This window comes from Aythya marila (assembly GCF_965140915.1).
Source record: "Aythya marila genome assembly, chromosome: 7".
Classification (NCBI taxonomy): domain Eukaryota; kingdom Metazoa; phylum Chordata; class Aves; order Anseriformes; family Anatidae; genus Aythya; species Aythya marila.
The window spans coordinates 31,799,813-31,815,781 of NC_139048.1; the positions used below are offsets into that span (position 1 = coordinate 31,799,813).

General features: G+C 40.4%; 1 protein-coding gene across 3 annotated transcripts in view; it reads right to left on the reverse strand.

The window, feature by feature from the left end:
* Positions 1 to 365: 365 nt before the first annotated feature.
* The window catches only part of IPMK (inositol polyphosphate multikinase), a 40,576-nt gene continuing 24,972 nt past the window's right edge, over positions 366 to 15,969 (reverse strand). For all 3 annotated transcript variants that reach the window (XM_082764263.1, XM_082764264.1, XM_082764265.1), the window contains exons 4-6: positions 14,315 to 14,487; positions 7,076 to 7,157; positions 366 to 6,068 (exon numbers count right to left, since the gene is read on the reverse strand). In XM_082764263.1, the coding sequence (XP_082620389.1) occupies positions 5,434 to 6,068; positions 7,076 to 7,157; positions 14,315 to 14,487 (890 nt within the window). In that variant the 3' untranslated portion in view covers positions 366 to 5,433. The remainder of the gene's footprint in view (positions 6,069 to 7,075; positions 7,158 to 14,314; positions 14,488 to 15,969) is intronic.

Here is a 15,969-nt window from a genome sequence, read left to right on the forward strand (position 1 = left end):
CTGTTCAGAGAATCGCTTCCTAACAGGAAAGAAGGTTTTAGGAAAGACTGGACTGTTAAAGACATCAAGTGTGATGCTGACCAACAATTCACGTACAACGCAGCAAAGCATGGACTTTTGTCAAAAAGCCAAATTCTTTTGTTTCAATTTTTAAAGACGACTCTTGTGTACCAAGGCAGGTATTTGCAACGAACAATAGCAATGGGTGCCATGAAAAAATGGTGGTAAACTGCTAAATCCAATGTACACACGTACAGAATATGGGAAAGAAGAGAAAGAGGGGAATCAGTCGGTGCAGGTAGATTCACAAAAACATTTTTTCAAGAGTCTTCCGGTATTAAAAACAAACCAATTATACTTGCAAGTCACTTGCAGAAAATTTTAATAATTTGCCAAATATACAGCTATTAGAATTACCCTAAATATCAATTATAATTAAATTACAAAAGTTGGTAGATAGCATAGTACAATGCTCTATAAAATAAAGACATGTAATATTAACAATACCCCCTGCAGTCCGATAATGGCAAAAATAGCAAATGAAATTACAAACACATACAAATCAGAGGAGACCGAGTGACGGCATTAGACACTTGAATCAAAGAAACTGACACCAGACCAGGTACATTCATCCCTCAAGCATAATAAATGTAGAACTTTAGATTTTAAAAAACAATTAACAACACAGCATCAGGTGCAATTTCACATGCTTTCGTTTATCTTCCAGTACAGTTCCCAGAGTATTAAAGTGCCTTTGTGCACTCTAGTTTCATTTATAGTCAGGTGCAATACACATATTTGGAAGTTAGTTCATAGGTCACTTTTTTCTAATAAAATAACTATTTGAACCAATGTACACAATTCAAACGGAGGTGTTTTAAAAGTACCTTTGTTCTTGGTGACTATTTTCTGTTGAATGTCATGTAACACAGAAATTAAACTCCAAATACACGGGGCCCATCTCCATCAAACAAGACCACAGAAGCTGTTGCTGGAAGTAGTTTTCTGTTGTATAATCCTTAGCTGTCTTCCTTTTCTCCCCTTTCAAACACTGCTAAAATAATCACATTTGTCCTTTTGATGATGACCTGTGCAGCTTTCACTTACAGATTGCCACAAAAACAGTAAAGGCAGCATTTGGCCTGCAACTACAGAGAGGAATGTACTTTACAAACAGCATCCTGCAACAGCCTGTTGTCATTTGATGGATATACATGGACAGCATCAGTCTACCTGCGAGATACTTGAAGACTTCACAACCTTTGGATCGTATCAGGAGGATTATCTGCGCTGCAGAACTGACCTGCTGTCCTGTGCTTCTCATGAACTTTCACCACTTCCCACTACACTACCTGCTTAAACCCAAGCCTCAACATTAATTGCAGTAAGAAAAGGAAAACTTCATGCACGGTTTGGTTGTCACTCACTTTGCCCCCAAAATGTTCTCTGGAAAAACGCACACAAGCAAATGTCACAAAACCTACTATCTAATCCCCAAAGTATGTTCTGTACTAAAATTCCATTTCTACTTCTTCACGGTAGAAAGTGCAAAAGGGAAATGTATTTCCCACACTGAGGCATTTTGATGGCATTTTTCAATACCTGCACTTTAAGAGCAGTTACGGGGCACAAGTGTTTTGTTGTTTTTGTTTTGTTTAGGAAATCAGTTTAATTTTAAATTATTCTATAATGATGCTACAGAAGGTCACCTGTGGTACCAGAGCAAGGACTGAAGAAGGCACTCTGGAGGAAAAAAAAAAAAAAAAAAAGAGGAGAATGAACAACAAATAACTTTAAACAGTCCTACCGCTGTCTTCCTACACCTGACAATGGTTCACATCATGAAGTGAAGAAACAATGAGAATGGTTTGTAAGCTTGGGCTGTGAACACCACTGGTGACATGCCAGTGCAGGTCACACCTTCCCTGTGCTGCTGTTACAGGCTCACACTCAGTACTGCACGATCCAGGCTCAAACCAGCCCGAGCTCATGGCAGGTGAGAGTGCTGCTGGAGCTCTAGATGTATGGTAAGCTAAAATTACTTAAACAAAACCATGTGCACTTTGTTAATCAAACAAAAGGGAATTAGTGGTTTCTTAATCTACTGACTTAGACTTTAAAAGTTTCTCCATGAAACTGTAGAGTTACAGAAAAGAACAGTCTGGCTATGCATTACAGCAGAAAAATAGAAAACAGTACAAGGTTCATGTGAATCACAATATGTCTCAGTTTTAGTTCATAAAATGATTTGGTTAAAATACTTTACATGTTTCATAATGGTATAATAACTTTTCCAATGTACTTTATGCAACAAATTCCACCCATATCCAAAAATACCATATATGTAAATACTTATGTGGTTTTTGTTTTTTTTTTTACAAAACTGTATACAATTCAAACTCTCCTTAAGTAAGCCTATACACAATTCTCACAATCACCTAGGTAGAAAGTCTTCAGAATAAGAATATTCTCAGAGAATATAGGAACGACAGTGTTTCCATGCATCTTCCCTTTTGACAATTGATTCTGCTAAATCAAACTCTTATTGCTTAAAATCAGAACAGACAGGTTTCATCAATGACAACAGCACTCGAATACCACGCCAGCCTGGGGAAGAGACCTGCTTGCAGCTTGACTGGGCAGAAACACCCATCAGCCTCGTTACCAGTTCTGTGAAAATGTCCACGTAGCTGTCGCCTGTCCTGTACGTTTTGCACAGAGAACAAACGAGAGGCATCACTGGCAGGGAGGGAGATCGAAGGTCATACATACTTTTAGTGTCCAGAGTCTCCCTTTACATTTTCTAATTAATTCTGTGAAACATCTCCAGCTGTAACTGAAAACAATCCGATCTGATCAGATACAAGACACTACAAACACCAAATCTAAAGTGTGCAAGAACAATGTGAAGATAATGCCTTGGTGGGCTTAAATTCACATTCGGTACTATGCCAAAACACCTCTATGGCAAGCTTTATTTACACAATTTCCAATTAAAAATACTGTTATCTCTCAAGCTACACTTTAAATTAACAGAAATACATCCATAATAACTACCGGTAAAAAAAAAAAAAAAAAAAGATAAAATGATTTTTTTTATTCAAAATAATCTGACAGTTTAACAATATTTCAGGTGCATTACAAACACTGCCATAGTCAACACAACAATCAATACTTAAAGAGCATTCAAACACTGAAGACACACCTTAAAGCAGAGACAGGAGAATGCGCTTACACTAAGAGCATACAGGTCATTTTCCAATAACTGACTCCTTTGAGGCAGATGTCTGAATTCTCTGGCACAAAAATGAATTAAAATCCAGAAGAGATGAATTACAGAGGACAAAAATTCAGAAGTAAAAATGTTTTCCCCCGTTTTTTCTACAAAACATTGTGACTTTTTATTACATGGCCACTATCAGCCTAGACTACCCTAGTGTTGACTAGTTACGGGATAAAACAACAAGATCATAACACACAACCCAGCATTAAAGCAAACAAAACCACCAACTCTTCCTAGAATATGGCTAAATTAGTTCACAGAGAGTTGGGAATATATTAACTATATAGTGCAACGGAAATACCAGGTGGAAAAAAATACTTTATCTTCATGATTATTTCCCCTCAGCCTTCACCATAATTTGCATAAAAATTTCAACACGGTGATACTGCCCCTCCTGCAAGCATCTTTCCCCACGCTTCAGAACATCATCGTGTTGCCAACTGATTGCTTTGGCTCCTCAGTGTATTGGCCAGTATCAGCTCTAACACTGAAATAACGTAGTTCCACGCGTGATACCCTGTTTCTTCCAATTAACCCAGGATCTAAAACGGAGCTAAAATTTCAGCTTTATTTAAAACAGCGTATTTGTTCGAAAGTGTTTGTCTCTGACGTAGAAAACAGATGTCAAACCAAGAACTTGCACAGCTGCATACACAGATGAGTGCATAGTGCAGAACGTCACACAGAGAGAGCAGCAAGGCCACAACGTCACATCAAGTCCACACATAAAAGCTGTATGTTGCCAATTCCCGAATCCATTCTAAGAAGTTTCACTCGAGGGGCCTGCTTAAAGCATTAAAATCTTACTTTACGTATCACGCTCCGGCGTGACTTGTATATAGCTGACTACACACGCATGTTAGGACAGCCATGGACACAGCACACAGAGGAGACACACCATCATCCCAATCGCAAGTATTCCATATGAAAGCCTTAATTTTTCCTGTGAAAAAGAAGCAAGTGGGACAACTTTCAAATCATATGGCTTGCTTGGGTGTTAATAAAGAAAAAAAAAAAAAAGCTGCTTTAGCCCAGGGTTAACAGAACCACAACTCCATCGAAACCCACAGAGGTTTATCTGGTTGCTCCAGGGCTGGACTGGATCTTCACAGCACAGGATCCTTCAACCACATCGCTCATCGCTTCCAGCGGTGCTCCCCGGCGGTGGGAACCTGGAATGCTTCTTGCAAAAGTGGCAAACAGCTTGAGGAAATCTCTGTACGCTTACACAAAATGCTTCGTCTCCCCGTTCAGTTTGTTTGCTTTTAAAAGCAACGTTTTTTGGAGAAGGGCCATCAGAACAAACGAGCAAAGCATTCCCCTTAGTCACAACATCAGACATTCCATTAACAGATTGCCTTAATCTCCTAAACCAGATTAGCTCCTGGACTATCTCATGCTCATTTGTTTTTGTCTTCACTCTTTCTCAGAAACGAAGTTTCTCGAGCAGTTGTGCAGTTTAAACCTGTTACCACATTTTAGTCCAGCATTTTCTTAGCACCTCAACACAAATTACATCACAGCTTGCCTGCAATGAACATCGGCTACGGACAAGCACCCACAGCAGGGTTAGAAGAACAGCAACATGGCCCCGATACATTGAGAAGCACTTTTTGATATGCTGGTTCCCAGGTTAGATGACTGAATCTAAACGGGATTTCCCTCAAAGCAGGGTTAACTCCAGTTATTCGAATACAGTAAACACAAGAGGGCAGTACGGAGGACGTCAGTCCCGTACTTCATAGTTTTCAGTCCATTTTCTAAAAACCTGTTAATGGAGATATGGCTCAGTGTCAAGGCTAAGTGGGCAAATGTTATCTAAGCTGAAGTCGTTACGGGAACTAACACAACCCCTGCTTACTGTACAGCTGCACTCCTTGGATTTCAGCCAGCCAAATATGCCGCATCCTACCAATTTGCCTATCCTGCATAATCTCAAGTATCTTCACCCTTTCGCATTCCCCAATTAACTACCAATTATTTTCCTGAGTGAGATTATAAAAAGTTAAACCCTTCTACCAAAAGTACAAAGACAAATAAAATAGAGTAGAACAATACAAACCCAGTTATACAGCATTACAAGTGCAGAAATTCGTCACGTTGTTGCTCTTCGTTATTGTTGGCCCCCAGTAAAAACCATAACAAAGAATCTAGTTATCCAAAATACTCTGAAGTACTGTGATTAAATTTTTCAGACCATAAATGTATCCCTCATCCTTTGCATTGCTAGGAAACACGTGAGCAAAATCTATCATTCGCACTTCTACGTTTATGCTTTCCTTGATCTCTGCTGGCATGTGACAGAAAACTTTTTCCAGTTGGGGTATAACGTTTCCGTTCAGATGCTCCTGGGTGATGCAAGTGCTACTTTTCCACATGTTGTCTTGCTCCAAGTTCTCAACTTTTAGCGAGAGCTGACTGTGGTGCCTCTTAGAGTATGCCTTTTTGTGAAGTGCATAAAATTTGGACAAGCCTTTACTTACGGAGGCCTCAATTTTTCCATTCTCTGTAGAATTTATTAGGTGAATATTGTTATTATACTCCAGTATGTCTCCACCTGATAGCAGTCCTTTGGGCACTCCCCTCTTCTCTGCCAAGGTGACATCGCTCAACCGCACGGTTGTTGCCTGACACGAACCTTCGTAAACAAACAGTAACGAGCTTGCATAAAAGTTGAGTTGCTTCTGGCCCTCAAACCACGCCAAAATTTTTTCTATCTTCTGAATGCTGGCAGCGATCGCGTCTTTTCTCAGGCAGTACCCATTGTGGAAAAACTTTGCAATGCCTGCAAGAAACAGATGTTTTTGAGGATTATTTTCACCTCTGAAATGAAATCAAATGCTGTTCATTTATTTGGGGATGGAAAGGATTCCTGATTTGAAGGCAGCATTCAGTTTCCTTTCCAGCACAGTAATTAAACGGATCAGAACTGAACTGAGGAACTCGGGCACTTTCAGTCACCTCCCCACACAGGTTCTGCTGTACAGAGCAGCTGGGCTACACATATACAGAGCCTGTGTTGGGCTTGGATCATAAAAAAAATAGCCACTCTATCTATCAAGCAGTAGATGAACACGGTTCCTGCACTTAAAGCAAGCACCCTGCCCAACTATTTTGGGCAGGGACCCACTAAATTCTCCAGGGGATAAACAAGCTTCGGCAGCTCCCAGCTTCTTTATCACAAGTGACAGAGCTGACAAGCTGCTGCCAGCTCTAGAGAGGGGTGTGTGTCTGTCTGTCCTTCTGTCCCCATAGGGGGCAGACAAACAGATGTCAGTTAATGACTAGTTTGAAATGTTTATCACCAAATAGACATAGAGTGGTAAAATTTTTATTTATTGTTGGTGTAGAGGAAGGTAAGAATTGATTTCAAGTGAGATGGTCAGTGAAAAGTGTGTTTATAGCAGCTTTTTAATATTACAGACAGCACTTACTCACGGAATACAACCAGAAAAATACAGATTAAAAACATTAACACCTCCAAAATTTCTACCTCAATGGAGTATCAAGCCTCAATTCTGCAAAGCGATTGGATTCTACCACAATTACTCTCTTATTAATAGTAAAAGGGATGTGTGATGAGGAAATTCTTGTAACTGTTGTTACAGCCAACTGCACGTTTAACTTAGGGTTGACAGGTAGTTCAGATGATGCAGGGCATAGCTAAAGACCCATCTGGCAAGAGGAGAGAAAGAGATTTTCTAAATGGGAGCACAGAGACTACTCTACTTTTTCCACAGAGTTCTAAAATAACAGTAATATCAAATACCCAGCAGCACTGAGCTCTCTTACCATCCTTTACTGTTTCCTTCGTCAAGCCCCTTCCGTAGTGCTGGTTTTGCGTCTCGTAGCTGTCAGAAGAGACATGGTACACCTGCAAGAAACAAGAAGGTTCTTATTTAGAGCAACCAAGATTTTCTGCATGAGACACCTTACGGACAGGTTACAAATCTCTGCTACCACTTATCCCTTCTGTAGCTGTACGTTACTGAAGAGGTCAGCACTGCCCTCTAGTGCTCCGATCTGCAAAACAGTGCCCCTGCATATCTTGGGCTTAATCTACAGGTTGTATTTTCCTGCATCGGAAAGACATCATACTAGTTACAGAAAACATTTTACGTAGTACGTACCTTGCAGATCAATGCTAAGATGTGAAACCATCACATTCCTACTAATGTTGCTACAAATAATAATTCAGTAAGACTTAACATGTTCATGCATTCAACTATTTTGCAGGTCTTAAAAACATAAATATTTGATACAACAGCAAAACAACAAGAAGTGCTATGCTGTGACCAGGAGTGCCCAGTACCCGAGACCCATCTGAAACTAGGATTTTTGGCACAAATGAGGTTACATGAAATAAAGACAGCAGCCGAGTGAAAGCTCGATTCCAGCAGGTACTGGTACAACCAGCACAACGCTCTCGCCTGACAGGGAGGCAAATCACACGGGTACAGTTTTGCCCATATCAGGAATTGCACAAGCTCAACAACTTAATTAAAAACTGTTTTACACAGAGACACATTTTCTCTCTAACTGAAATAATTTCCATTGTAGAAACGTGCCAGCCAGCCAGGCCCAAATATAATTTGTTTATGAGAGTGTAGACAATTCCTACTTGGAGAAATAATGGTGTTACCAAGCAGGCGGTTCTCTCTGGCAGAAACTTTCTGCTTGGCATTTGTTCAGACCACCCAACCCTGCGGCACCCATCCCGGCTGCCGCGCTCTGCCCTCACTTCACCCGCCGCACAGAGAGAGGATCCCACAGAGAGCAAGTGGGGCTGCACCGGCGAGGCAGTGAAAATAGGTGCATAAAATTGAGTGGTATATAAAAAATAGTAATAACAACAACAACAACAACAAAAAAGCAGAGTTCCCTGAGTTTTTTTGTTTGTTTGCTTGGTTTTTGTTTGTTTGTTTTGCAGTCTCCCACACCAAAACTTCTCTCCCTCATCCAAACCACGATGAGCACGGTCTGAAAACACAGGCCCAAACTCTTGCTTTGCAGAGCAGCTAGAAGGAAACGTCTCAAAAAATTCTCACTGTGACAAAAAGATTCAAGTAATTATACCCAGTGTCCCCAAGGAGCTCAAATCCTGGTGTGTGGAAACAGCGACTCCAGCCATCAGCCACGCATTGAAAGGGCAGTAAATAATTCTGATTGTGCTAAAGAAACAACAGTAGTAAGCCCGAGTGTTTCAGCTCGCTTGGTGGCGGGATTACTTCCCATTGTTATGAGTCCAACTTCTACTGCTGTAACAGCTACAGAAAGTGAGGTCCTGCTGCCTATAAATTCAAAAGAGCGCAATGAAAGAGGCGAGTTATTTTAAAAGAATATCTGACTACTGTGACTTTGGTTTCACTAAAACAATCATTCTTCTCCACTTCTTTTCTTTAAAGCATATTAGAGAGAGCATAAAACATACAAAGTCAAAGACAACTTATTTAATTACTTCAAGTACCAGAACTGCTTTCAAAAACTTCCAAAATTTCAACAAGAACACATGCAAAAGGTAATTAAATAAATCAAGAATAACAAAGTCTGTTCCTTGGGAAGAGGAGCAAGAATCTGGAGATCGCGTCCATGTTTTTACGAGCTGCATCTCGTTTCAGTGGCACCAAGCATGCGCGTTCGGTCGGTCTAGGGGCAGCTGCCTGCACACATCTGCACTGCAGCACGCTCACGAACACATAATCCTGTTTACCAGAATCTTATCTCTTACCCATAGGAGCTAACCGTTTCTGCGACACGGGCAGTTGCTCAAAAATGCTGATTAGGATCTGCAAGCTCATTTTCTTTTCCAAAAAAACGCTGGAACAGCGCATAAGCCCCCTGTGCCTCTGAGTTTCCCACGAAGCCACCCTACCTCTTCTCATAACTTGCACAAACCCATTCCCCCCAGTTTTAGAGGTTTAAAACTCTTATGTGCAAGTTTTGCATCGGCTGGGCATATTTAACTATACAAAATGGTTGGTGACAAACTGCTGAGCCCCACACATACCAACCAGCACTACAACGTACAGAGTTAACTATCTTGTGAATAAGCATGCTCAGAATACCCTTGGTTACCAAAGGGCTTGGCTGCAGTTCTAAGTTATTTTTCTTTTCTTGAAGACAATAGTATTGAAGGACAACACATGCAGGTAATCATGAAAGTATTCTCCACGTTAGCCAAAGAGCTGTCTCTTAATTCTCCTCAAAGCCTTCCCTCAATGGCAAGGACGTGGCTGCTTGAACCATTCCTGGACGACCTCAGCGAAACACAAACACGTTAAGCCCCATACTGAAAGCAGAGGAACAGAAACCCCAGCTCAGATAGGAGCAATCTTTCACCACGTCTTGCTTGGTCCTCACCCCAAAAACAAAGGGATCGCTCTGCTGTAGCAGCACGAGGCCGAAATTGACTTCCAAGCCGAGAGGCTTCTTGCCTTACCGCACTTTTGTTCACGCCGTCACTGCGGCTAATCTGCTCCCACCCCTTCCCAAAATGATATTTGCCTTTGAACCAACTTTTCTTCTGTAAACCTGTTGTTGCGACTGCCTGTACTAGCCCATTTCTGTCAAAACGATGGCAAGTCCAATAAGTCACATCTGCAGCCTCAACAACAGCCAAGACATTATTAGACAGGAAAATCTCATTTCTTGTCCACCTGCCACGGCTCGTTACGCGTTTGCTCTGCATTCACATAAGGAGTTCCACTGCATAGCACAAGACAAAGAAAACGCATGAGATCTGCAAAACATCTCCTGTAAGAAAAGTCCTGCTTGATCAGGGATTTTTGCACATTCCTACCAGGCAAGAATGGAGATGTTTCGGTCAACAGCGTGTAGGCTCCTCCTTGTGCCTACAAGCACTCCCAGTTCAGTGAGGTTTCTGCATAAACAGAGCTGGAATCCAGCAAGCTAAAAAGTTTTTCGGTTTTAATTATTAATAGTAGGGACTCTGTATGGGCAGCATGTCAAACAATCCTGATAATTAGCTGACAAGGGAAATTATTTTTGGAGTTTCTCTTCCAAAAGCATTTGGCTTTTGGTTCCCCAAGAGGTGTTAAATTATTACTGTTTGCATATGCAGACATTTTTGTACCATTTTTTAAATTATGGTGTTAGTACAGTGAGACAGTTTGGAAACCCTGCAACTGCAGCTTTAGAATGTTAAGTTGAAGACTGACTCCAGGAAAGCAAAGTATCAAACTTTATACAGTGTTATTTACACTAATTCAGCGCTGGCTTACATGGCAAAGCAGAAAAATACACAGCTGTTCAAATACTTACCTATGGAAACTCCCTAACTTGTAGAATTATCACTGAAATATGTATTTTCACACTTCTTGCTCACACCTCACCATTATCCCCATGAAATGCAGAGGTTTCCTTTATGTCTGAAGAAGCCAAGTTTCTCCGCAGCCCTGTGAGCTCTCAGGGACTTCTTCCTGCTACTACGGAAGACTTTAACACTGAGTTTTAATATACCCTATCTTTAATAAATTCAGTAAGTTGTAGAATGAAATTATGTTGAAACCTATTCAGTGACAGAGCAGAACAATAACCTCCTAAATAAAAGAAACAGAGGCACTGCAGTTAAGTCATGAAGCACTTTTAAAATAGCGGAATACATTATTTTGGATTCCCAACACTTCCACAGAGCAGCTCGTTAGAATAAATTTCTCTTATGCCTGCTTTTTATAATAACAGGGAGAAAAAGGAGGCCACCTCTCATGTCACCCATCCCCTGCTTTTTTGTAACATCCAGGAGCTGTTATCAGCCATAAGGACACAACTGTACCAGCTGTCGTTTATCTGATGAGTCCCTCGCCCAAGAGGATGACAGATGAGCCTCCTGAACTCTAGAAATGAATTTCTGAAACATCCTTCAATTGACTGGCAGATACGGGACTCAGGGGAATTGCTGCACTCAGTCTTGCAGCACAGATTTGGGCACTGTCGAATTTGTGAGCATTTTCTTTTTAGCTTTTGTTTTGTCTTCCGCTGTTTTCTGAAACCAAGCTTGAATTAGATTATAGAAATATAAAACAAACGAACATAAAAGCCTTTTTTTTTTTTTAAAGGAAGAATAGGAATGCTAGATGCAAGATTTAATAGCTTTATTATTGTTCCCCTACTAAATCTTAATTGATATATCAGGGCTTACAAAAATTGCACTGTTAGAAAAGGTTCATACAGAAAGAAAATGGTCTCAGCCACGGTTAGTTTTAAAATATCTTGCAGGAACATGTGCTGTAGATTAGGAAATTTGCTTTTGGAAACAGCTTTGATAAGGTATCTGCATTAATGTATGCAATAAATGTATGCAATAAATCATAGGCACAAACAACAGTACATGATGGATTATACAGGCCAAGTTACATAATCATCGCTCCGTGCTTTAAAAACATGTTTCACAAAAATTGTGAGCTATGTAACACTGCAATCAAGATGCTCTGAAAAAGGAAAAAAAAAAATAACTTAGAAATTGGGAATTGTGGAATCTGAAAGGGCTGTGAATCAAGATCACAACCCACACATTCTGCTTTTATTCAACAGCAAATAGAACACTATTTTTAATACTGCATACGCTGCTAAGATGTTTCTTGTATATTTATGTCGACTAGTAAAACCATAATGCAACCTGTATTTCTGTTACTGAAACTGTAACTTAGAGTTCTGATTTATATTTGAGCTCTCCCTACTTTTGTAACAAACGTCTGTCCTCAACCATCTGACGGAAGGAACCCCTGCGCTGACTATGAAATAGGTTTTTAACAAATGTTACTGAAATGACTGTGCTTTCTAAATGTGGCTCCGTGCATTTCTTCTGCTATTCAGTGAATAAAGATGAGCATGCTTTAGCACATGCCAAATGCCAGAGCCACGTACATAAAACAAAGCTCTGCCAGTTAGATTATTATCATTTTTTAAAGGATAAACCGTCTGTATGGATGTATAACTAGATGATTACTTACTTATCAGTGTGTAAAAAAGCTGTATCGATGACTTTTGAGGTTAAAAAGGACTATAAATACATTTTTGTTTTTAAAAAAAGGTGTAACATTATTGCTCATATCTTTCTTCATGACAGCTTTTATGCTGTGTGCTTTAAAAGCACAGAGAACTGCATTTTTCCTTTTTTTTTTTTTCCTGCCCCCCCCCCTTTCCTGCTTTTCCAAAATAGAAACAGTGAGATACCTCCTTCATCCCCAGTATTGCAAATAACTCTGAACCAAGAGATTAAAATCAAAACTCTTCTTTCTAGGTTGCATGACACCACACAAACATGTTTGCCTAGCAAACACCAGCATCCCTTACCCAGCATGTTAGCTGTTACAGGCAGAAAATGCCTGTACAGGAGAGGTTTTACACCACGTCCTGAATCCTGAAATAATAAAGCAAGCAGACTGGCAGAGAGCACCCCGTAATCGAGAGGAGGCAAGCTGAGCAGAGAAAATGCCTTGTTTGTGAATGTGGGCTTTGCTAAGTGCTGCGTGAGGGGAGGAGGAACCTTTTGAAATCTTTCTGGAAAATAACTTCAACATGCAATTTGGTTCCAAACGCTCAAAACACATCTCATCTAGTTAAACACCGGATGGGAAACTGCAGTGCTTGGGGGAACCATCATTATAAACACAGCTTTAATTAGGGAATCAAAAGAATTTCTGCAACAGGATCAAGATGCCAGTAAACGACAAGGTTACAAACAAAACCACAAAATACGGTGGAAGCAAGCACCCCTTTTACGCTGTCAGGACACAAAGAACGTGAAGTACGTTGTTTTACGGATGAGATAAGAAAGGTTATGTAATGATACAAGCCTATAATCTTCAGCCTTCCTTCTCGATCCAAACTGTTGGACTGGTTTTTGACTCGACTCCCACATGCTCTCTCGCAGGCTTGCATAATTACTACTCATGACCACTATAATTTATAGCTGTAAAAGCTTATCTCAAGACAAAGTTAAGGCTGAGAGCCTAGGCAATTAGGTACAAAACACTGCAGGGAGATTAGAATTATTTCAGACAATGGTGCAATCTGGGTGCTGTTGCTTTCTAAGCAAAGTAGAGGCTTACCAAAGTCTCCAGCCATTTATGTTTGCTGATGCAGAGCCTGCAAAGCCCTGGCTTCCTCCATGCAAGTATGGCAACAAAAACCTCATATCAAACCAAAAATATACCCGCACCAGTTGTGGCAGGAAAAAAATACTTCAGATGCCTTGCATCAGGCAATCCTTACTGACATTAACGCGTTTGTGTTACCGATCCATAAACGTTCTCTAAAGCTTTTCCTTATGCTTAAGTATTACAGCAGTCAATACACAAATACTCATTCATCTTTCTCCCTGTTTAAAAGAAGGAAATCTAACGGAGTCACTAAGGACATCTGAAGGTCTTTACCCATCTCAGACTAAGCTCCAACTGGCAGTCGTTCCTCAAGCACGTATGCTTCAAAGACATTTTCTTTGGATTGAAAGCTTTTTTAACTGCGGACTATAAGCAGCTATTTATAACCATGCATATCACCTCTGAAAAGCTAACTTACTCTTCCCTGAGTATAAAAATTACATTATTTTTATAAAAGCAAATCAAAATAAAAAAAGACTTAGGACACAGACTGTTACTAAATTTTGAAGACTGGTCCTTTCTGTAAATCTCTGATACAAGCCTAAACACCAAAAAAAATTCTTTACAATCTTTAAAGCTATGCAACAAGAAACGATTGCAACTACATTCAGTTTTGAATGACTATCATCTAGCCCAACACCTTTCCTGTATGTGTGTATATATATAGAGAGAGGCTGCAAACAGACTCTCCGAAGGGGCACAGCCAAGTTAAACACTTGTGAAGAGAAGCAGTGTTTTGAAACATACTTCACATGACAGTTGATACCAGTACTACCAACACACTGAGATAACACTTTATTTACACAAAACTCCAAAGCATTGTCACTTGCTAGATAAACTAGCTGCGGTATCTGGTGTTGGACAACAGAGCAGAGCATAAGCTGAATTGGAAAAGAAAACAAGTCCTTACCCTCATGCCAAGTACCAAAAAGCCAATCTCTTCCATCAGTGGGTACTTGCTGACCTGCTGCTGTATCTTCTCAGCTGAAGCATATGGATCGTAACTTTTCTGCCCTATTTTTACGTCCATTATGCAAGGCTTATTAAACTTACGGGTCACATCTTCCAGTTTTAGATACATCTCTGTAGAAAAGACAAAACTTTGGTTAGCAGTGGGCAAAGCAAAATAATCACAGAGTTTCTGCTGAGCTTCTGTGGAGGAGGGAGAATAGTTAAAGGACTCACATGATGTTAGGCCTCACGTTTGTCTCTGAACACAGCCTAAATTACGGTCACTGGCAGCCACAAACTCCGTTGGCATTAAATTCTGAATGCATTCTGGTTTAGAAAATAATATATAATTAAAGAGTGCTAGCCTGGCACTCAAACTCAAATTATTATCCAGATGAAACTGAGGAGGAGCTGTTATTAAGGCAGTAACATACCTCAAATAACATTAATAAGCACATAGACACACCGGTTACTCCGTTTTTTCAACGGAGACTGCGTTTTCTTTCTGCACGAGAGGGGTAGACTTCAAACTGCAATTTTCTCTGTCATTTTAAAAAGGAAATTAACATTTCATAGTGCAATGAGTCTCCTTTTTCTCCTCCCTCGCCCCCTTTCTCCTTGGGCACCTTTTGGGGACAACACTGCTCAAATCCTAGGCTGCCTCTCAGCCGCTTCCAGAAGTCCTTTTGGGTGGGTGGACTACAACAGCCTCAGCCCCTCGGAGTGCCTGCAGACTTAAAGGAGGATGTAAAACCTGATCAAACTGGTTCATGCTTTTCTCCAACATAGGTAAGAGATTATTTTCCAGTGTGATTTATGGCACTGGTTGTCAGAGCACACCAAGAAAACCAACTCCCCTAGTAACTGCCTACAACTCGGTTGGAGAAAGCGTGCACACATCTCCAACCCTTGGCAGGACACGACGTGTACGAAGGAAAGGTCGGGCATCAACACCCTTCTCATTCTTCACATCAGCTTCTGCTAAGCCTGCGTTTATCAGGCCCAAACCTCCCATAAAAATCCATTTTTCTTTTGGAGTCCAGCCTACTCCATGAGCATGTCTCCTTGGCTTTAATGCAATCTGCATACACACGGACGCTGTGTTCTTCCCCATGCCTTCAGCATAATCTCAGATGGGATTGCCAAAGAAAGCAAAAACTTCTGCAGTTAAATTTTAAAGAGGGAAGAGGGACAAAGTGCCTTAATTTCACAGCTGTACAGAAAAGTAACAAAGTCAGTTAGAGTCAAGAAAAAAGGAACAAATAATGTTCCTTTTTACTCAGTAAGTAGAGACTCTTCCTTAAAGATATGAAACTTTTTTATTACTTACGTCCTACTTAGAGCTTCGATTTTTACACCATTATCACCGTGATCAAATGACCCAATTCCCCGAAGTACACGTGCATCAATCTGAGAAACAGATTTGATTTAATCCTTAGATGTTTGCCTTATCTATAAATGGAACTAAGCATGTATTTAACTGTATAGTCATGCCCAGGAAAGTGTGTTAAATCAATATACTATTCTAAAATCCAGTCTTCTACTAATTCAGTGCACCAGCTTACATTACTTTTCAGTGTCCTCAGGGCTACAGAATCAATCTGTCTACAGCAA